We start from the raw sequence: 24144 nt of genomic DNA on the forward strand, positions 1-24144 counted from the left end.
TGTTTGTTGGTTTCAACATTTGTTTAAAGCCTCTTTCTAAAGTGTGTTTTCATTATAACTGTTGAATTGGCTTCAGTGCTTCTTTGATTATCCAGATCTTGTATTGCCTTAAGAGTCATAGTTACGAACGCTAACGGCAGCCTAATAGTATGGAAGGGAAGAATCGACATCTAACCTTTCCTGTGCCTATTTTCAAGGTCCCCCTCTTGCTGATGGTGCATATGAAGTACCACCTGTGGCCCGTGAGGGAAATGACTACACAGGCACTAGGCAGGGGCCATTCCCTTGGGCTGAACGGTGTGCAGCGCCTAGGGAGGGGACGGGCTCTCCTGGGGTTTTCTGTGACCCTCCTGCCCTCAGCCCAGGGCTGGAGCAATGGTCAGGCGTGAGGCTAAGCAGTGGATCTGGGGCAGCGGTATCTGGTGAATGTTTCCTGACCAGCATTCTGAGTGTAACTCAGACATGAATGTTAGTTGGTATTTTCACTTATGTTAAGGAGTGAGAGAAATGTAAACAGTGAAGTTGTATGTTGGAATTTCACTCATTTGTCAAGGATGTGGTTGACTTCTTTGCTGAATTGGATAATAGTTTGTGAAAACAAAAAATATTTGTTTTTTCATTCTATTCGCTGTGTAATGGCTACGGACAAGACACACTTTTAAGTTTAATTTGCATTTTTAATATTTTCTCCATCACTCTCTTAAGCCTGTAAGTCAACAGAACAGTAAATCCAGCCCTATTTGCCAGCATTTGCCAATTTCCAAGGTGTAAATATTGCCAACATGGCCAGTTTCAAGGCACCAATGTGACTTTCCTGAAAGTGGAGTTGGTAAAAGATGTGCTGCAGTATCACTCTTGTACTGTATTTCCACACAGATGCAACAGTAAAATAATTAGAAAGTGATGAGTTTTGAGTATCTATTACCTTTGTTCTTAATATATTTTAAAAATTAATACTCTGTAAGTGTATGCACTTTAATTTTTAATAATTGCTGTGTCTAACAAACAACTTGCAATATTCCCGAAAATTTAACAATCACCTCTTGTGAACCAATATAAGCTGCTCCACCTCCCCACTGCTCTGAGCTCTGCTATGCGCAGGATGCCTGTAAGTGTATGTTCCATATCCCCACTGTCATCTTCAGGGCTGACCCCACACCTGCTGGTGCGTAGAACTTGGCTCCCTCGCCAGTTTCTGTAAGAAACTCCATCACAGCAAGCATTCCTTGAAATGTGTGGTCTCTACGAAAGATTGTTGGAGTCACAGGGCAGAGTCGACATTCATTAAATACTTCACATGGATGGATCTGTTTCTCTGCATCCCGCTTTATCCAATGATGGTTATTTTTGTTTTCCTTTTTCTTCCTTCTGTCTCCTGGTACTCAACGGAGTACGGGCTTCACGGCTTCACTGTCTCCTCTCTCGGCTGCCCTCTGTCAGGAGGAAATTAACCCGTTCTTCTCAGCCCCACCCAGGCAGAATGGTAGCACCACCTCCGCCTCTGCCTCCGTGCACACTAACCCTAGAGCTGGGAACTGTCTCTCCTGGGGTTTTCTGTGACCACCCCCGCCCTCCGCTGCCCTCACCCCAGGGCTGGAGCAATGGTCAGGGGTGAGGCTAAGCAGTAGGTCTGGGGCAGCGGTATCTGGTGAATGTTTCCTGACCAGCATTCTGAGTGTAACTCAGATATAAATGTTAGTTGGTATTTTCACTTATGCTAAGGAGTAAAAGCAATGTAAACAAGGCCAAAGGATACTGGCCCCTCCATCCCTTGCATGTTTAATCTCTCCCAAGGGAAAGGAGAAAAAGGTGTGGGTAAACCCAGAAACAGGCTGACTCCTCAGAATGGAATTAGGCCATTGGCCACAAACTTCTTGTTGTTGGAGCTGATTTGCGTTTCCAACAGGCAAGTTTTTTAGACTAAAGTCTAAGGTTAAACACGGTGAGGTATTCAATTTTCCCTAACCCTGCTCCCTGAATCTCCGCAGAACCCTGAGGGAGTTTTGAGTGAAGAAAGAGGAGCCTAAAGGAGCAATGTGCCCCCAGGGAAAGCTATGGGCAGGGACGTGGACAAAGCTATCCTCGAATGGCGTGGGAGAGGAAGGAAGGGAGAGAAAACATGATTTTTAAAAAATAGAATCTGGTATATCAGTTTCCTAGGGCTGCTGTAACACAATACAACAAACTGGGTGGCTTAAACAGGGCAAATTTTTTAAAAATTTTATTTTTATTGAAATATAGTTGATTTACAATGTATTAATTTCATGTTAGATATACATATATATCACTTAATATATATATATACATGTTAAATATATATGTATTACTGAATATGTGTATTCTTTTTCAGATTCTTTTCCATTATAGGTTATTATAAGATATGGAATATAGTTCCCTGTACTATATAGTAGGTCCTTGTTGTTAATCTATTTTATATATAGTAGTGTGTATCTGTTAATTCCAAACTCCTAATTTATCCCCCCCTCCTTTCTCCTTTGGTAACCGTAAGTTTATTTTCTATGTCTGTGAGTCTATTTCTGTTTTGTGAATAAGTTCATTTGTATCATTTTTTTAGATTCCATATATAAGTGATATCATATGATATTTGTCTTTGATTTACTTCACTTAGTATAATAACCTTTAGGTCCATCCATGTTGCTGCAAAAGGCATTATTTCATTCTTTTTTATGGCTGGGTAATATTCTATTGTGTATATATACCACGTCTTCTTTATCTATTCATCTGTCGATGGAACAACAGAAAGTTATTGTCTCACAGTTCTGCAGGCTGGAAATCTGAGATCAAGATCAGCCAGGTTGGTTCCTTCTGAGGGCTGGAAGGGAGGATCTGTTGCTGCAGGCCTCTCTCCTAGCTTTGGGGGGCCTCCGGTGTTCTTTGGCTTGTGGATGGCATTCTCCCTGGGTCTTCACATTGTCTTCCCTCTGTGCATGTTTGTCTGTGTGTCCAAATTTCCCCTTTTTATGAGGACAGAGTCATATTGGTTCAGGGCCCACTCTAATGAGCTTATCTTAACTTGATCATCTGCAAAGACCCTATTTCCCAATAAGGTCACATTCACAGGTACTGGGGGTTAGGACTTCAACATCTTTTGGTGGGGAGACACACTTTAATCCATAGCATCCAGTATAATAATCTTTATCTTGTAACTAGACATTTAGTCCATTTATATTTAAAGTAATTATTGATAAATTTGGGTGTAAATCTATGTCTTATTTTCTGTATTCTATTTGTCTCACTCATTCTATGTTCCTTTTACCTGTCTTTCCTGCCTTCTTTTGGATTTTTAAGCATATAATTCTTTCTTTTCTACTGCTTGAAGTTTAAGCACTATGTTTTCTATTGTATTACTGATTGCTCTAGAAATTACAGCATGCTTACGTACTAGAGTTTTCTAAAGTTAACCTTACCTTTGCTTCTTCCTAGATCATACAAGGACCTTAGGACACTTTAACTCCATTTATCTCCCCACTTCAGTATTACTGTCATCACACATCTTAATTCTTTTTTGCTTTTTTAATCCCTCAAAACAATTATTTTTGTTTTGTACAGTTATTTTCACTTAGATTCACCTGCTTATTTACCACTTAAAAAAATTCTTCATTTCTTTTTGCATATCATACATTCTACCTGAAATCACTTTCCATTTCCTGTAGTACATCTTTTAGAAGTCCCTTTAATATAGATCCTCTAGTGATGAATTCTCTTAGCTTTTGTTGTCTGGAAGTACTTTTATTTCATCTTCACTTTTGGAAAAAAATATTTTTGCTGGGTGTAGAATTCTAGGTTGTTATTTTCCTTGCAGCACATTGAAGGTATTATTCCATTTATCTTCTGGGACCCATTGTTGTAAAGAACTCAGCTCTCCATCTGGCTTATGTGAGTGTTCCCTGGCAGGTTTTGTATTTTTAAGCTAATTTTAAGATTTTTTTCTTTGCCTTCGGTGTTCTACAATTTCATTCTGTTGAGTCTACCTGTGGATTTCTTTTTTATTCATCTTATTTAGAGTTTGTTGGGCTTCCTGAATCTGTGGATTAGAACTTTCATCAGGTCTGGAAAATTCTTAGCCATTATCTTTTCAAATATAACCTCTGTTCCATTCTTTCTGAAACTCTAATGTTAAAACTTCTCATATTCGCATTGTCTTTTAACCTTCCCTCAATAGTTTTTATCTATTTGTCTCTATGCTACTTTTTGGTGAATTTCCTCTGACATATCTTCTGGCACACTAATTCTTTCTTTAGCTATATTTAGTATGCTGTTAAATCTGTTTATTTGGTTTTTAATTTTAGTTATTGTATAGAAGTTAGATTTGGTTCTTTTACAATTATTTTTTATAGTTTTCTGTTCTCCAGAGATATTTTCAAACTTGTTCTTTATATCTTTATACATAGTATCACACTTGCTTTTAGAATCTAAGTCTGATAATTGAAACATCTTAAGTATTTTATTTTATTTATTTATTTAACTTTATTTATTTATTTTTGGCTGCATTGGGTCTTTGTTGCTGTGCGCGGGCTTTCTCTAGTTGTGGCGAGCAGAGGCTACTCTTCGTTGTGGTGCGCGGGCTTCTCATAAGAAGAAAGAAGCGGTGGCTTCTCTTACTGTGGAACACAGGCTCTAGTCGCACGCGGGCTTCAGTAGTTGTGGCACACAGGCTTAGTTGCTCCACGGCATGTAGGATCTTCCCAGACCAGGGATTGAACCCGTGTCCCCTGTACTGGCAGGCGGATTCTTAACCACTGTGCCACCAGAGAAGCCCCGTTTCTGGGGTTTTACTGCTGTGTGTTTTTATTGCCCATTCTTGCTTTGGTTCCTTGCTTCCTTGTGTGTTTGGGCTGTGTTATTCACTGACTTTGAAAAATTATTTTGGGGACTTCTTTGAGACCTCTCTCCAGAGATGATTTGTGTTTGTTTTTCCAGGTAACCTGGGAGCACTGCCAGATTGGGTAATTTTTAAAATAACTTCACAACCTGAAGTTTTCTTGGTTGCCCAAGTTCTGTGAATTTGAGCTGCAAATCTGTGTGAGCTCTGGCTTGTGGCAATATCTTCCCAGGGATTCTGCACACCCCCTCCCCCAGTGTCAAGGCAACTTTCCTTAGAGTCAGGTATGGGTGGGGTAGGGCAGGACAAATTTACAGCTAGCTTACCCTTACCCTGAGGTTGTAGCCCTTTGGGTGAGCCCTGATCCATGGCAATTCCAAGGCCTAGATTTCACCTATATTTGGGCCCAGTTATCCTTTATATATTGTTAGCTCCTCCATACTTTTACTAATCTTACATTTTATCCATTGTTGGTAGTTGTTTTCCGTTGATCCAAATAACATAGTTTTCTATATTCCCAGAAACAAAACTCCAAAGAAATTTAGGATGCCACATTTCTTCTAATCAACATTCAAAATATGGCACTGATACTGGTTTTATCTCAAACTCTTTAATGTTTTCAGAAATAGTCTAATGCAAGGTACATACACAACATTACGAGTTGGAATAGAACTTAGAAACCAACAAGCTGGGATTTCGCAGGTGGTCCAGTGGTTAAGACTCCGTGCTTCCACTGCAGGGGGCACAGGTTCGATCCCTGGTCCGGGAACTAAGATCCCATATGCTGAGTGGCAAGGCCAAAAAAAAAAAAAAAAAAAAAGCCAACAACCCTACCCGCATTAATGGCTTTGGAAGATGAAGTCCAGAGGCATTGAATGGGTTGCTCAGAGTCCCATGTGAGTCAGGGGCAGAACCAGGATTAGAACCCCAGCCCTCTCTGAGTCCTGTGTTCTCACCACTCCCTGCAGCTCATTGGGCAATGTGAAATCATGTCAGTTCTCAGTGTTCATTTCCCAGATGAGGAAATGTGGATGCTCGACTTCTTTTTCACGTCCTCTCCCAGAAGTTCCGCATAGAATGTTTCCTGTCATATTCTGAAGTTTTACTGCTTGAGTATTAGAGGAGGAATGTTTTGAACCTTAGACACAAGCCAGTATTATGGCTTCCCCAAAGTTAACTAAATGAGCAACAAGTAAAATGCTAATGTTTTAAACTAGTGTAATAAAAATATACTATCAAAACAAAGTTTATGTGAATAAATCTAGAAGTTATCTTTGATTTTGCACTTTCTCTCTCTAATCACCTTAATTTCACCTCCAAAGTACACCTGAATCCAACCAATTCTTTCTGTCTTCAGTACTTTCACCCTAGTTCAGCCACCTATGCCTCTTGCCTGGACCATATGATAACCTCCTCACTAGTATTCTTTTCTCTATTTCGCCTCTCCCCATCCATTCTCTGTATAGCAGCCATACTTAATTTTATAAAATAAAAGCTGGGTTGTGTCTTTCTCTGCTTAAAATTCTCTGATTGTTTCCATAACTCTTAGAATAAAATCCAAACTTTTTAATCTGACTGTATTTATTTACTAGGAGTGCTATAACACAGTACCACAAACTGGGTGTCTTAAAACAACAGTTCTGGAGGCTAGAAGTCCAAAATCAAGGTGTTGGAAGGGCCATACTCTCTCTGAAGGTTCTAGGGTAGGATCCTTCCTTGACTCTTCCTAGCTTCTAGTGGTTGCCTGCAATCCTTGGTGTTCCTTGGTTGTAGACATATCACTGCAATTTCTGCCTCCATTGTCACATGGGATTCTCCCTGTGTGTTTGTGTCTGTGTCCAAATTTCCCTCTTCTTATAAGGACACCAGTCATTGGTGTTAGGGCCCACTCTAATCCAGTATGGCCTCATCTTAACTTGATTACATCTGCAAATACCCTATTTCCAAGTCAAGTCCCATTCACAGGTACTGGGAGTTAGGACTTGAACATGTCTTTTATGAGAGGGACACAATTCAATCTACAACACTGACTTAGAAAGCCCTCGTGATTGGGCCCTGACCACCTAGCTAACCTCATCTTGCATCCTTCTGCCTCTTGCTCATAATTCCAGCCACTCTGGCTTCCTGGTTCTTTGAAGAAGCCAAGCTTTAGGAGGCTTACACTGACCACTCTGTCTCCTTCGAAAGTTCTTTCCTTAGCCTCTCTCTTTTTTTTTTTTTTAATAAATTTATTTATTTTATTTATTTAATTTTTGGCCACATTGGGTCTTTGTTGCTGCGTGTAGGCTTTCTCTAGTTGTGGCGAGCGGGGGCTACTCTTCGTTGCGGTGCACGGGCTTCTCATTGCGGTGGCTTCTCTTGTTGCAGAGCATGGGCTGTAGGTGCGCTGGCTTCAGTAGTAGCTGTGGCATGCAGGATCAGTAGTTGCGGCTCGTGGGCTCTAGAGCGCAGGCTCAGTAGTTGTGGCACACGGGCTTAGTTGCTCCGCAGCATGTGGGATCTTCCCGCACCAGGGCTCGAACCCGTGTCCCCTGCATTGGCAGGCGGATTCTTAACCACTGAGCCACCAGGGAAACCCTCAGCCTCCCTCTTGTCATTCAGGTCTTGATGTAGGTGTCACCTCCTTATCAGCCTACCCTAGTCACCTGGTCCCTTTTTATCACATCCCCATATTTTACTTCTCAGAGTAGTACTTAATCACAATTTGACATTTTTGTTGTGTTTCTTATTTGTTTCCTCCACTATGATATTACCTCATCAAGAACAATGACCTTATCTCCTCCATTTACAGATGTATCCTCAGCACCTACAACAGTTTCCTGCACACAGTAGGTGCTCAATAAATATTTTTTGAGCAAATGACTGCCTCATGGAATGAATTTTTTTCCCTTTTTAGACTTAGCTTAAATGATACAACTTGGAAAGGGCAGCTCCTGCCTAAGCAATACTTAACGTACTGGGAACATTTCTTAAAGGGGATCATGTGCAATGTGTAAGGTAGGAGGGTGGGTCTTCAAAGATTTGGGAAGATGTGATCCCAAGTGGGTAAGTGTAGAAAATATAGATGGGTCCTAGAAGAAAGATGGGCAATTTCCCTTTCCTGCCATGGCTACATGAACAAGAAACTTGGAACTCATTTGTATTTCTGGAATTTCTAATAATAAAATTATAATACTAGCAGCAATAATGATCAGAAACACTTATTGAGTTCTCGTTTTGCACTAGCCCTATGCTAAATGTTTACACTTCATTCTTGTCACACCCTTGTGAGAAGGTGCTGTTATCCTTACCTTACAGATGAGGAAATGTAGGCTCTGAAAGGCTAAGTAGCGAGACTTAGGACAGGGTTAGTGAGTGACTGAGCTGGGCTTTGAACCCAGACCCAAAAGCTAGTGCTCCATTGTATGTGCCCACTGCTATCCTGAACTTATTTTAGTTTCGCTTTGCTGCTTCATCCTCTGCTGATGTGCAGGCAGGCTCTACACATCTCTATACTCCCCCAACCACATTCTGTATCCTTCATTTACCAACCTCTTGTTGTCAATCTAAGAAATACTCTTTAGTCAGTACTTCTGTTTCCCCACACTTGCGTATTTCTAGAAAAATACTTGAATTTTACATCAGCTGATCCCTTCTTCTTTAGTGTGCCCTGGCCACACATCTCAGTTTGCAGACAAATCCCCCCCCCCCCAACTCTTTGCAGTGATTTTCTAGCAAATGTCTTAGAGAAGGTCTTCCCCTGAAGACAGCGGGAGCAAGAAACTCTCCAGGCCCATATTTTGGATCTGTGAATGGAAAAGAAAGATGAGCTGATCCCAGCTTCCCCAGCCCCTTTGGTGAGACTCCAGCTGGCAGGGGCCGCCTCTACCCCTCTGCTTCATCCCACCATGATGCTTTAAGAAGGCAAAGCACAGCCATTGGCAACCATGCCCTGGATGAGGAGTCGCCATACCCATTTGATTGAGGTTTTGAATTTCAGGTAAACGTGCCAACTTTGCCAGCATCCGCACAGGGCTGTTGGCTTTGAAGGCCAAGGATTAGCTCCTGCATGTCAGAGCAAGGCATCCTGGGCAGCAAATTTTCTTCCAGTCTTATGCAGCCAAGAAAGAGGCCTCTCCTCCCTCCTTCCTCTTTATTTTACGCAGTTTATTCTGCCAGGTTCTGTTTTGAATATTTTTAAAAATAAACTATATATTAGAACAGTTTTAGGTTTAGAGAAGGGTTGCAAATATACAGAGGATCCTCATATACCCGACACCTAGTTCCTCCTATTGTTAACGTCTTACATTATTATGGTACATTTGTCACAGCTAGTGAACCAATAATAATACATTATTGTTAAATAAGGTCCATATTTTATTGAAATTCATTAGTTTTTCCCTATTTTGTTCGAGAATCCATCCAGGATACCTCATCACATTTAGTCATCATGTCTCCTTAGGCTCCTCTGGGCTGTGAAAATTTCTTAGACTTTTCTTGTTTTTGATGACATTGGCGGTTTGGAGGAGTATTGGTCAAGTATTCTATAAAATGTTATGCAACTTGGGTTTTTTGAAGCTTATCCCATGATTAGAAGGGATTCATGGATTTTTGGAAAGAAGATCTCAGAGGTAAGGTGCCATTCCCATCACGTCATATCAAGGGTGCGAACTATCGACATGGTTTATCACTGTGGATGGTGATCTGGATCCCCTGGCTGAGGTGGTGTTTGACCAGTTTATCCACTGTAAAGTTACTCTTCCCCCCATTCCCATACTGTCCTCTTTGGAAGGAAGTCACTATGTGTGGCCCACACTTAAGGAGGAGGAGTTATACTCCACAATAAAATATTTGGAATTTTTATACATGGGAGATCTGTCTATTCTCCTCATGTATTTACTTAGTCAGTCACTCATTTATGTGAGTATGGAGTCATGGATATTCACTGTATACTTTAAATTATAATCCACTACTACCTTCTTTATCTGTTGTTCATGTTGCTCCAGGTTTGGCCATTGAAAGCTCTTTCAGTTGACTCCCGTGTCCCTATGACCTACCCCTCTCCCTTTTCTAGGTTAGCTTACTTTTGATTCATTCTTTATATTAAGCAATGAGATAGAAATTTCAGAATGCTGAGTCAAAGGATATTCCTACTGATGAGTTATCCTCTTACCGAAAGGATATTTTTAAAAAGTCATATACCACCCACAGCTGCATGAGATTCCTTCTCTGTTCAAAAGTCCCAGAAGTTGTTTTACAGGCTGAATGAATATGTAAGGTTTTTCCTGAAACCAGCTGACTTAGTCTAATCCCTTTAATTGCTTCACCTGGGCAGAAATTATGGGCAGAGGTAACAGCCAACTATATTATTTCATTGGAGTTGGGTTCAATGGACAGATTCCCCTCTAATAAATATTAAAATAGTGAGCAAGTATTAAAGTTAGGGTCATTATGAAGTTTACATGAACAGTAAACAGTGTCTGCTATCTAAGTCTTAGCTGCCGTCATCCTCCTCCTCCTCCTCATCATCATTGTCATTTTTCTCGGGAAGGATCACATGCATCTTTGTGTAATTTACTTAAAGAACACAGGGGGGGAAAATGACGACTTACTAATCCTGTTTATTTCCCCCCATCAACATCGTTATCTGTATGTTGGGCATTGAAGGGCTTTAAGCCTGTAAAGGAGGATTTAGCCAAGGTTCTTCCAGAGCCTGCTGCCCACAGTCCTTGGAGACTGTCACCACCAGCCTCTCCATCACAAGCTGTACCTTCCTAGAGATACCATTCCTAGAGAGACCACCAGGGGAACCCTTGGTGCATGACCTGGGAGAACAGGCAGGGTGGCCGCAGCCCTCTTCACACTTGGCAGATGAGGAAACCCTGCCATAGTCATGGTGACTGAGTCACAGGAGGTTTCCCATCTACTCTGTCCCACCACTGAAGTTTCTTTTAAATTATTTTTATAATACTTAGTATGGTATTGCTACATGATGAGCCTTTTAATTTTTTCAAATGCTAAACTCAAATTAAGATGAACTATCTATTGTTAATTGCTGCTTCTGATTAACACAGGATCTCTAGCAAGAACCCCAGACTCTGCACACATACAGCCTTGTGTAGCCAACATGCTCACTTTTGGCCTGTCTCCTTTTAAGTTCATTTCAGTTAATTCAAATTCATTTCCGCACATCCCACTGTGCCCTCAATGCTGCTCAGCAGCCACATTCCATTGCCCCCACGGCCTCCCACCCTCCTAGTTCATTAACCCACCCTCCTCCACCCTCGCACACAGCTTCCAGCATCACTGAGCAATTAGAAGCCATTGCAGAAGGCCTTCTGTAAGCTCCCACCTCCACATCCACTCAAATCCAGAGCCTCATATTCCTCCTTCCTTCCTACTGCAGTAGATGAAAAGTCCTTGTTTCTTTCTAAGGCCATAGCCCAGTTCATTAAATCTCATCCTCTCTCACCTGTTCAGAGTCTCAATGCCAGCAGTTCTCCACACACTCCCCTGTATCATCAATTTTTCCCTCTCTACTGGGCTATTTCCACCAGCATTAGAACATATTTCCCCCTTCTCAAAAACAACAACAAAAAATCTTTTAAAAATTAAAAAAAATAGGGCTTCCCTGGTGTTGCAGTGGTTAAGAATCTGCCTGCCAATGCAAGGGACATGGGTTTGAGCCCTGGTGTGGGAAGATCCCACATGCTGCGGAACAACTGAGCCCGTGCACCACAACTACTGAGACTATGCTCTAGAGCCCGCGAGCCACAACTACTGAAGCCCGCGTGCCTAGAGCCCGTGCTCCGCAACAAGAGAAGCCACCGCAATGAGAAGCCCACGCACTGCAATGAAGAGTAGCCCCCGCTTGCCGTGACTAAAGAGAGCCCGCGTGCAGCAACGAAGACCCAATGCAGCCAAAAATAAAAATAAAATAAATAAATTTAAAAAAAAATTTTTTTAAGTAATTGTGATAAAAGCCACATGCATAAAATTTATCATCATAACCATTTCTAAGTGTACAGTACAGTAGTTTAAGTATATTCACATCGCTGTGCATCCAACTTCCAGAACGTCTTCACCTTGCAAAACTGAAACTCTATACTCATTAAGCAACGACTCTCCCTTTCCCCCTCCCCCCATCCCTTAGCAGCCACCATTCTTCTTTCTGTTTAAGTGCATTTGACTACTCTAGGTCCCTCATATAAGTGGACTCATACAGTAGTTGTCTTTTTGTACCTGGCTTATCTCACTTAGCATAATGTCCTCAAGTTTCATCCATGTCGTGGCATGTGTCAGAATTTTCTTCCTTTTTAAGGTTGAATAATATTTCCTTGTATGTATATACCACATTTTGTTTATCCATTCATCTGCTGATGGACATTTGTAGTTGCTTCCACAGTGACCATTATGAATAATACTGCTACGAACATGAGTGTACAACTATCTCTTGGAGACACTGCTTTTAATTCTTTTAGAAGTGCAATTTCTGAGTAATTCTATTTTTAATTTTTTGAGGAATGCACCGTTTTACATTCCCACCAATAGTGCACAAGGGTTGCAGTTTCTCCACATCCTCATCAACATGTGTTATTTTTAATTTAATTTTATTTTATAGTAGCCATCCTAATGGGTGTGAGGTGGTATCTCATTATGGAGAAAAAATCTTTCAGTCCTACTTCTCCTGCTGCTGTGGCTAATTGGCCACTCCTTTTTAAGACAAGACTCCTTGTAAGAGTTGGCTTTACTTCCTGATCCAGTGCCTCTCTTCCCACTATTTCTTCAGCTTATTCCAATCAGGTTCTCATCCCATCTACTGCACCACAGCCTCTCTTGTCAAAAAGTTGCTACGTGGCCACTTCTGGTCCTCCTTGTCTGACCGAGCATTTGACATGGTTGGTCACTCTCTTCTCCATGAGACACTTTCTCCATCTTTCCCTGCAGTGCCACGCTCTCCTGCTTTTCTTTCTACCCCACTGGATATAGTTCCTGGTTTCTTTTGCTGGTCACCCCTCTCTCTCCGACTTCTTCATGTTGGAGTCTTTCAGCGCTCAATGGATGGATCCTCCTCCTCTCCACCTACCCTCAATTCTCTGATGATCTCATTCATTATCATGGCCTTAAATATCAACTCACTACTTATGATTCCAAAATTAGATCTCCGTTTAGACTTTCCCCCAGAACTCCATAGTCCAGTATATGTACCTGCCTACTTACCATCTCTTCTTGGATCTAAGCATCTTAAACCTGACATATCCAAAATCAACCCCTGACCTTCCCTCGTTGTCTCCACTCTCCCCTCCTCCTTCCCCCACCTGAAAACTCCTTGGCCCAAACCCTCGGAGTCATCCTTGACTTCTTTCTTTTTCTCTCACACACTACATCCAGTGTGTCAGAACGTCCTTCTGGTTCCATCTTCAAAATCTGTCCAGAATCTGTCCCCTTCTCTTCACCTCCACTGCTCTCATCCTGATCCAACCTACTATCGTCTCTCATCTACTCTAGATTAGTGGTCCTCTCACTTTTGCTCCTTTCATCTCTTCTCAATACAACAGTCAGAAAGATTGTTGAAAATGTCAGTTTAGATTCTGTAGTTTCTCTGCTCAGAAGAGCTCAGAGCAAAAGTCAAAGAACTTACAGTGCCTTGCAAAGCCCTGTGGTTTTACCACCTCTCCAATCTCACTCTTGCCTCCTTAATGTTGCACAGACACTCCAGGCATGCTCTGCCTCAGGACATTTGCAGTTGGTATACTCATTCACTGGAATGTTTTTCCCTTAAACACTGCTATGACTTAAATGAATGAATGTAGAATGGTTGGATAACTAGCAGTAGGAATACTATCTCTCCATGACTACTATTATTATTACATCCTAAAAATCCAGCAATCAAGTTAGGATATGGATGGGGATTGCATATACATTAACAACAGAATGTCCACCTTTGCTACTCAAAGTGTGGTCCATGGACCACCAACATCAGCATCAGCCTTTGATGGTCTCCACTGCAGGAAATAAGCCCTGAGAAGCATGTCACCTTTTGGAAGAATGGCTCCTGCTGTCTCTTCTAGCAGGACCCAGTGATCTTTGTGAACAGAAAACTCAGCAGAGTGAGCAAAGCTTCAGGATTGGTCACTGGGTGGCTGTCAGGAAAGACCTGTCCACAGGAACCTCAGGAGCACAGGGGCTCAGGCTGGGAACTGTCCCCCACCCTGCATCCTGCACTCAGGAGGCTTATAGGCTGCAATTCCTCACACCTCTGTGTGTCCCACACCCACTGCCTGACACAGTCATTTCCTGGGTGGCTCCACTGTAAGGACGGGGTGAAGAGCTGACCTCTGGGTGTGAGCCAAACTCGAATCTTGATCATGAACTTGAATCTGAAGTTCAGCCCCCAAAGCTGCACAATAGAAAGGTGTGGAAGAATGACAGAGTAGCAGTGGTTAACTGAGCCCAGGAAGGATCCTGGGAAAGTGTAGAGAGCGTCTCCAGATTTTCATTGACTCCCTGGGTTCTCTCTTGCAGCTCAAGTCTCGGGTTCTCATGACGCCTTTAGCCCTCTCACCCCCGCGGAGCACGCCGGAGCCGGACCTCAGCTCCATCCCTCAGGATGCAGCCACCATACCCAGCTTGGCAGCGCCACAGGCTCTCACAGGTAGGTGAGGCGAATGAACTCCAAGGCTGGGATGGCCTGCCCGCCAGCTAAAGTTACTTTGTCAACTAGAGAGCTGCCACTGAGGTCGCTCAAATGAGGGATTCAGTGTGTCAGTTGGACAGTAGATAGGATGACCAAATTCCCTGAGAACAGGAGTTTAGTGTCTCACAGCGTGGATTATTTAAAATTGGTTTTCAATGCATCTTGAGTTCAGCTGGTTGCTGTGGGTGGGTGGAGGCTCGAAAGAGTGGTTGGCAGCCCAGACTTTTATCTTCAGAGCCACGTTTACTTTGCAGCAACAGCGAGCCTGCTCACCTTGAAGAGTTTCTATCCCTGTGTTTGTACTTCCAGATCTCCTAAGGATCCTAGTGCCCCTCAGTCCCACCCAGTGCCTTCCAATCCAGTTCAGGGTGGAGCTCGGCCCAGTCTCTCTCATGGGGCATCCACCAACCAACAGTTCTATCTTAAGAGTAACAGCAGTCAGATGGTGTCTCTCTGTCTCTCTCTCTCTCTCTCACACACACACACACACACACACACACACACATACACACACACAACACACACACACATACACATACACATCCATAGTTCCCCCTCATCACAAACCATCCCCAGCCCCATCCCCCTTAAATCCCTCAGTGCCCTCCTGATGCTGTTAGGTAAAGACCAAATTTTGTAGTATGGCCAACAAGGCCCTGCTCTTAGTCTTTAGGGCCCACCATAGGATCGTAACATATTCTCTTTCCTTCTTCTGGAATGATCTTTCCTCTGGGGTCAACCTATTCCTCCCTTGTACCTCAGCTCAGGTACCTCCCTCCAGAAAGCCTTCACTGACTTTCCTGCCAAGGTTCCCAGGATGGGCTCTCCTAGCACCTGCCTAATGTTTCTCACAGCCAAGGTCCCACATCACTTCCTGTGATTCTCTGAGTAGGTCTGTCTCCCCTTCTGGGCCCTAAGTTCTCTGAAGTCAGGGATTGTATAGATTTTCTCGGTAGGGCCTAGCACACTGCCTGGCATGAAGGTCCCTTAGCAATTAGATTTTCCTTAATCATGTGGGATTAGTCAAAGAAGGAAGCCTGGTAGAGTGAAAAGAGCACAGGCCGTGACATCAGAAAGACGTTAGTTAAAATCCCTATTGCACCATTAATTACACTTTCTGAGCAGCCACTAACCACTTTTAACTTCAGTTTCTTCTTTAGTAGAGGAAGTAATAATATTTAATTCTCAGGCTTATCTTGAGAATCAAACAAGATAAAGGATATACAGTGCCTGGAATATAGTAGGTGCTCAATAAAAACTAATTTTCTTCAACTTTGTTGTTACTGTTTAATCCTTCCAAGGTCATATTGGTCTCCTCTTAAAGTCCCTTTTCAACACTCCTCTGCACTAGTGGCCCCAAGGGTAAGATGCTCATACCTGGGCTGGGGGGAGGGGGAGACATAAGAGGAGTCATTAACATGTGGAAGAAAATATGACACCTACTATTAATATTTCTTTTTATCTCATCCTTTAAAATTTTCTATTTTTTGGTTACATCTTTAAAATGTATGCAATACATTAATACAGTTGAGAATGTATATAGTCTGTAAATAAATAAACACATGTTGGGGCATGTGCTAAAAATTTTTTTACCAATGGGGTATATTAGTTTAAAAGTGTGGGGACCATTGGTTGGGCTCACCTAAATGGACTGCTGAGTGTTCATTATCCTGAGATTGTAAACAGAATTCCCTTTAGAATTTCATCGCATATATAGTCTTTGGAGTAAGTAGCAACATGTTGATTTTTTTTTAATTACTGAAGGTTAACAAAAAAAATGGCAAACATTATATACAGCTTGATAGCTTCCTGGGAGGAGAAGGGAAGATTTTGTGTATGTTCCCAGCACATAAATACATTTATATACATGGTCCACAATTGTCCATAATTGTCTACAATTCAGATTTGAGTACATCGGAGGGGACATGCCGATTTCTTCCCAACCAGGAGGCCTTTCTGAGAGCAAGCCCTGGCAGCTGGAGGTGATTGACTCTATTGCCTCTTTTACTTCTTAAGTTGGGAAGAACTGGTCCCACTTTGGCCTTTGCTTTCCCAAGACCAGGGCCAAGGGGACATGGCTGAGGCATCCCCAGTGTGCACGGGAGCCACCCCTGGCCTGATGTGCTTTGATGCTGAGGGCTTTGTGGGTCTGTTTCCACAGTCTGCCTCTACATCAACAAGCAAGCCAACGCAGGGCCGTACCTGGAGAGGAGGAAGGTACAGCAGCTCCCCGAGCACTTTGGGCCCGAGAGGCCGTCGGCTGTCCTGCAGCAGGCTGTGCAAGCGTGCATCGACTGTGCCCACCAGCAGAAGCTGGTCTTCTCCCTGGTCAAGCAGGGCTACGGTGGTGACATGGTGTCAGGTAAAGCCCTGGAGCAGGCTGTATGAGGAGGGCCGTGGGTGTGTCTCCAAAGAGGAAAATAGCTGTAATCAGGCTTAGGGGACTGTGGCCAGGGTCTGTCCCCATCTTCTGGGCTCCAGGGTCCTTAAATGAGCCTGTGTGCCGAAGATGTCTCTTGGGGCTTGAGGAGAAGATACTTCCAGATCTGGATAAGAAGACTGGACATCTGAATCCTCTCCCTTGACTTGCCTCTTTCACCTCCCACTTCCAACCCGTCAATAAGTCCTATTGTTCTAACTGCAGAATATATCCAGAATCCTTTCAGAATCAACTTCAAAATATATCCAGAATCCTTTCACGATTCTGGTTCTTTCAAAATCTAAGTCAGATCATGCCCCTCCTTTTCTCCAAACCCTCAATGGCTCCCATGTCACTCTGAGAAAAAGCCCACATCCTTACAGGGGCCCCCAGGTCCTATGTGACCTGGTCCTGGGAACTTCCTTGATCTCCTGGGCACTTCTATTGAGTCCCAAACTCTGCTCTGGCCACAGTGGCTTCATTCCTGTGTCCTCCAACCATGCTTCTCCTGCCTCAGGGCCTTTGCACCTGCTGTTCTCTCTTTCTGGAATGCTCTTTCCCCAACTGTCCACATGACTTGCTCCTGGAGTTCCTTCAGATTCCTACTCAAATGCCACCTTATCAAAAAGCCCTTCCCTGACTACATATCTAACACATCAACCCTTGTCACTATTTATTCTCCCTTCCTCTGCTTTATTCCTTTATTCCTTAACACCATGCAGGAAAGTGGGGAAAGTTCATGGTCTAAACCCCATCTCACAGGACTTTTTTTTTTTTTAAAACAAGAGCCTTCAGGGTCAATCCCATCTCCCATTGTCACCACCCTCCTCCAGTTTCCACCCTGACCCAACAGCATCCAGAGGGAGTGGAAACTGTCACCACAAGTCTGAGGCAGAATTGGGAGCTCTGCCCCCTTCAAATGTTTCCCCGCAGAGGCTCTGTCTGTCTTACCCGAGGCTCTCCACATGCACAGTGGTTGTCACCACCTGCCCTTAAGCCCTGGAGCTCCAGGCCTTTGCAAGATGCTTTGACTCCAAGGGGACAGCCTGGTGTCTTCTCTGGCCCAGCATCATAGACACAGCCTCCGTATCACCAGGGAAAAGGGATACAATACCCCAGCCACGGGGCAGCGCAGGTGACCTTGCTGGCTGGCTAAGAAAGGGTCGGGGAGAGGGGCCTTTAATGTGGCTGCGTCCTGAAAAACCAAAGCATAAGTGTTTTATTTAACTCCAGATTGATCCCGAGGGCTTGCAGATGGGGAGATTTTCCAACACCGCTTCACCGGCTCTGATTGATTCAGCCCTCCTTCTGGAGCTCCCTCTGAGCAGGAAGCTGGGTCTGACTTGCTGGTAATTGATTAAAATAGAACTTGGCAAGGTCTGGGTGCATGTGTCTGACCCAGGGTGACTTTTAAGAGACTTCAGCAGATGTGGGCAGAGACAGGACAAAGAAGTACTGCACCAAGAGAGGCCAGGAGGAGAGTCCTGCTGTCAGGCCTCTGAGAGCTCCTTGGCTGTTCTTCTCCTGGTTTCTGTCTGAGAGCCAGGTTCTTGATCCTGGGCTGCCCTCTGAGGTTGAAGGCCTTGTCCTTTTCCTTGCTAAACAGCAGGGCTCAAGACGCAGACCGAGTGCTAAGAGAAAGCTCCTCCTGTACCGTTGTGTCCCCCCTCTTGAGCGAATCCCATCTGAGTTCTTTGTGGCCCCTGCCCCCCAAGCTGGGAGAGCTGACCCCGTTCTCCCTGCTCTCCTGCTCAGCTTTTCTGTGGCCTCAGGGGCCTCGGTGCTGGGGAGGAGGCTCTGCAGTGCCTGGCACCAATGCATGAGCGGGCAGAGCCCTGCCAAGTTTCCCTTGGCTGAGGGATTCCCAGGAAGGCCAGAGCTGAGGACTTGGTCATGGAGAATGCAGTAGCGCTGAGGGGCCTCCTCATGCCACCGCCTTGAGGTTGTGAGGTGGCAAGGTGGGCTTTCACGTTTCTGATGGTGATGTGGCAGCCCAGCAAGGTGGCAATAGCCCCAAGGTGGTTTAGGGAGGGACTCAAGGAGGAATAGTCAGACTCTCCCACTCTCCACCTAGAACCTGATCCTTAGGGCACTGCTTTCTAAACATCCCCATGGCACAACATGTAGAAAATGGCGACACTGGTGCTGGCACCATGGGCTAAGGGAATTTAACCTGCTGTGGCTGGGCCTTGGGCCACCCCGAAGGCTGAGGGGGAATAGTATCTCAGTACCCATGACCCATTCCTAGCACACCTGTTGGGACGCTCTGCCTTAGTCACACTCTCCCAGAGGGGTAGATTTTGTGATCTCACAAATTCCATGTCTGCTTCCAGGAGGTGGAATTTTCCTACTATGTGACCATCCAGGCACCTCTGGGAATGTATACACACTGATTTATGGCACAGGCCTGATGACCCAGACCTTCCTGCTGTGGGTTCAGTTTCCAGCACACCCACTCTTTCAAGGTATCGGAGGCAAGCAGCAGTGCCCACCTACGAGGGAATTTCCAGAGTGTTTGAGTGGCCAGGATGACCCCCTTACTGAGCATCTAAGCAGCTCTTTGCTGGCTCTCCTAATCTGAGTCACCTGGAGTATTAAAGTGACAGGCAAGTGCCACTTACAGGCCTCATGAGCTGGAAAAAACCACTCTAGGCCTTCTCCTCAGTTTCCTCATCCGTATTATGGAGTCATAACTTTTTCTCCACTGTCCTCACAGGACAGTCAGAAGGCCTAAATGAGGTGATAGGTGTGAAAGCTCTTGTCAAACTATAAAAAGCTACACAAAAGAAATAGATTGTTTTGATTTCTAATTTAAATGGGTGTGGAGTTTTTTTGTTGTTTGTGTTTTAGTTCTGAAATCAAAACTAGCTCTGGTCGCCCTGCCGCAGCCCTTACAGTGTGCTAGCCTTTGAGAGATATAGTATAAGGATCCAGGCTGCCCTCCAGGTGCTGGTGCTGAGGGCAGAGCCCGGGTGGGAGCAGAATGTCCTGCTGGGGATCTTCTCACGTGTTCTGCACCCTGGGGCTGCCGTGCGAGCTTCATGCAGCAGCAGAGGGCTGTGAGGGGGATTACAGAAAGCAACATGCTCTGGGCTGGAAGAACCCGGTGTTTCTTCTAAATTCTGGTCACCCTAGAGAAACTGAGTTTGATCTAGCATCACTGTGGAGACATTATTGTTCTTTTATAAAGACTCCTCCCCAGAAGGCTGAATGCACCCTGAACACTGTGGTGCTGCGTTAGAGTTGGGGACCTCAATATGAACTCAGGTTTATTTGAATATACCTATATGTCTAGATCTAGACGTATCTATCTAGACCTACCTATTGATCTAGATCTATCTATCTAGAGTTGCTTAAAAAAATGAGGGTATGTCATAGGGACACAGGAGTCAATCTGAAAGATGCCAAAGACAAACATTGGAATAATTTAGCAATAAGATACATAATATAGTATTGGACAACCCACAACACAAAATAAATATATATTTTTTAAACTTTTATTTATTTATTTATTTATTTTTGGCCACACCACGTGGCCTGTGGGATCTTAGTTCCCCAACCAGGGACCGAACCCAGGCCCTCAGCAGTGAGAGCGCTGAGTCCCAACCACTGGACTGCCAGGGAATTCCCCCAGAATAAATATATTGAGTGTGCACTGATATTAATGAATAAACAAATAAATAAATGGAGGAAATGGGACAAGTCTTCCTTTATAGAAGAATTCCAAATGATATAGAGACTCTTCCCTCTCCAGGAGGTAAAGCTTAATCCCTCCACTGCCCTTAACTGTGGGTAGGACCTTGTGACTTATTTCCCAGGAACAGAATATGAAGAATACAGGGGAGAAATGTGGCAAACGCTGTCTTGGCCAGGAGATAAAGGTTAACATCCCAGTGATGAACTGTGGCTATCATGTACCACCCCCCACTGCCTCTGTGGTCTTCCTCCTCAAAAACCCATGACCCCAGTAAAATCGTAAGACAAACATCAGACAAACCAGATCGAGGGACGTTTTCCAAAATACCTGACCAGTACTCTTCAAGACTGTCAAGATCATGAAAAACAAGAAAAGACTGTGAAACAGTCACAGACCCGAGGAGACCGAGCTCACACAACAGCTACACCCGATGTGGTCTCCTGAATGAGATCCTGGAACTGAAATAGGACATTAGTGAAAAAACAGGTGAAATCCAAATACAGCTTAGTTAAAAACAAAACAAAACTGAACAAACCAAAACCTCTTCCCCAGGGCTGATGGGCTGACGGCTTTCCCAGAGTCCCGCTCTGAGTCGCTGTCTCTGTGCTCTTCCAGTCTCCGCGTCCTTTGATGGGAAGCAGCACCTGCGGAGTCTGCCCGTGGTGAACAGCATCGGGTACGTCCTCCGCTTCCTTGCCAAGCTGTGCCGAAGCCTCCTGTGTGACGACCTCTTCAGCCACCAGCCGTTCCCCAGGGGCACCAGCGCCTCCGAGGAAACCCCTGAGAGCCAGGAAGACAGGATGGAGTCAGGTAGGGTTTGCGCGTCTGTCTTCCTGGGCCTGCAGGTGGTTCCAGGTGTCCCCGCCCTCCTGGGGCAGGTGAGGCTGCCACTGAGGGGGCTCCTGGGAGCTCTGCTGCTGGAAGCTCATGGGCTGCTCCTCTGGGCACCCGGGGAAGAGTCAAGGCTGACCAGGACCAAGGACACCCCCGATGGTCCCTGCCCAGGCTGCAGTGGGAAGAGATGGCTCCAGCTACTGAGAGCTGACATTATAGCTTCTAGGCCTATGTTATTAGAATTTAGACAATGAGACCGCATCACAAGCAATGAGTGATTTTTTTTCCTCTCTTCTAATTAAGACTCTTGGGCATTTATTCATCATCGTTGAGTAATTGAAGGACTACTAGCCTCAGGAACAAAGAAATCCTGAAGAAACAAGGGCTAAAGAATTGATTACGTTGGTCCTGTCTGGGGGCCTCAGATTCCTATCCAGGTCAATAAAATGTGTAACAGAGTGTCTATCCTGGCAGGAATTTGACCTGCCCATAAATCACATATGTCCTCCAGTGAGAGTGTTTCTCTCTCATCACAGGATAGAAAGTGACCCAGGGGCTGAATGCCTTTTGTATCACCAGCCCCAGAATAGCTCAGCATAGGGAACTGGCCAGTGGGAAGGGCAGCAAGGCCACATGGGCAAACTTGCCACACCATTGTCTGCCCAATGGGCTGCTCCTTCCTTCCCCACTTAGCGGCCCTGAGTTATGGATTTGCAAGGAGTTGAACATGAGTCCAGGTTCTAGATTCCAGGTTCCCAAGGATGAACAGGCATGTTGCCTTTTTTTCTTTCTCTGGAAGCAGTGTTGTTGATACATAAAGAACACATAGACAGTGAAATGGAATCTAGCCATTATGTCATTCTGCAAACACTTGCTGAACCCTTTTCTGTTCCAAGCACCATGTGAGACCCTGTCTTGGAATAAGGCAAATACGTCTGTGAGCTTAGGAAAGTTTTTGAGGTATTGAGTGACCAGTATGAATAATGAAAAACTTACATTTGCAGGTATGTGCTCACAGACAGGCTTAGAGCATTCAACAAAAGGATACTTATAATAGGAGTGGCTATGTTTTAAGCCTAGGAGAACATCAGGGAAGGATAAAGTTAGATTCTAAGCATAGATTTTTCTCACATCCTGTCAAAAGCCTTGTCTACAATTTTACTTTAAACTCTCAGAGACCTGGGAGACAGGAAGAAATCTGGCCTTTACAAAGAAATGTACCTAATTAAATATAGTCTGTGTGAGCAGATGCTATATACTTCTGTGTTTTTCTTGATGCCTCTATATGTGTGAGCTTGGGGAAGTCTTCTCATGTCTCTGGACCTCAGTTTCCTGTGTGAAATGATGGGCTGAGTTGCTCATGTATAATGTTCTGGTTCTGACAGTCTATGAATCTGGCCTCTCCTGTAAACCTTAGTTGACTCAGAAACATATTGTAAAGCTAACGTATCTTACAATGAAAATAGCAGATGATGATCTGTTTTCACTTCGCACACCCTAAAGTCATTGTTACATTGACCAAGCAATGACCCATGGACATAATCATAAAGCCACATAATGCATGTCTCCCATTCTCCTTTAAATGAAAGTCTCCTGGGAGACCACTTCTTCCCTGTCCAGGGATGAAATTCAGGGCAAATCTTGTGACTTTTCTGGCTCCTTTCAGATAACAAAACATTGTCCAGTAAATAATATGTCCAGGTCAGTGTGATCATCAAACTTTAAATTTCACTCAAAGATGGAACTACTCCCCATTCCCAGCTCAGCCCTGCTTCAGGCCAGTTGCCTGCAGCAGTAAAGGAGGGCATGGTTGGCTTCTCTCCACCTCCTGCCCAACCCCATGTTTTTGCCCCTTCCTTATCGAGCTAGCAATGATTCCCAATCCTTCCTGAACAGAGTGAGGGAAGGAGGGGAGGCAAGAGGTAGGAGAGTTTTTACTTGACTAATCCCGCTGTGAGCTGGCATCAGGCTCCCTGGTTCTGGCAGGTGTTTCAAGCTGATTCTGCATCCTGTGGGCTCTTGCATGGGTCCTTTGGTGATCCTACCATCTCTCATCTGCACGTTCCTTGACATGGACAAAGGTAACTCTTCTCTGGCTGGTCACTTAACAATTCTTCCCACAGCCTCAAGGCATCCGTGGGTACATCTCTAGCTTCTTTCTGCTGAGGCCCCCTTGTGCCTCCAGACAGTCCTATGGAAAGGATCTAAGATAATCTCACTTCAGATCTCTCTTCTGATGGCCCGCATCTGGTCCCTTAGAAACATCCTTTGCCCAAACAAACTCAGGGCATGCAGGCTGATCTCAGCAGGCACCTCTCCTTTGTCCTGCCATCACAGCAGCCAGACTTTTTGGTTTCTCATGGAAATCAAGCAATAATCCATTGTGTCTCTTGAGCTCCAGGGACAGATATCAAGCTATTCACACGGCCACACTGAAGCTCTTAGAACACATGGGGCAGTTCTCTCCACAGTTCATCTTCTATTCAACCTGCTTTTCAACCTCTACAATTTCTTTTGCAGGCTGCATGTGGGTGGTCATCTACACATGTAAAACTGGCTTCCCACCACCTCTTTCTGCTAGATCTCCACACTTCACTCTGGTATGGGGAGACTATTGTCTTGCAGCTTCAGCAAAACTGAAACTAAAATAGTTTCATTTTAACTTCCTGTCCCAG

General features: G+C 44.4%; 1 protein-coding gene across 2 annotated transcripts in view; it reads left to right on the forward strand.

Annotated features, from left to right (window-relative positions):
* Positions 1-24144, forward strand: part of SCML4 (Scm polycomb group protein like 4) — a 58813-nt gene that overhangs the window by 5285 nt on the left and 29384 nt on the right. The window contains exons 2-5 of one of the 2 annotated variants that reach the window (XM_068551223.1): positions 14348-14477; positions 16681-16881; positions 19272-19403; positions 21251-21445. In XM_068551223.1, the coding sequence (XP_068407324.1) occupies positions 14348-14477; positions 16681-16881; positions 19272-19403; positions 21251-21445 (658 nt within the window). The remainder of the gene's footprint in view (positions 1-14347; positions 14478-16680; positions 16882-19271; positions 19404-21250; positions 21446-24144) is intronic. The other variant, XM_068551225.1, reaches the window with a different exon arrangement.

Source organism: Eschrichtius robustus, chromosome 9 (genome assembly GCF_028021215.1).
Source record: "Eschrichtius robustus isolate mEscRob2 chromosome 9, mEscRob2.pri, whole genome shotgun sequence".
Classification (NCBI taxonomy): Eukaryota; Metazoa; Chordata; class Mammalia; order Artiodactyla; family Eschrichtiidae; genus Eschrichtius; species Eschrichtius robustus.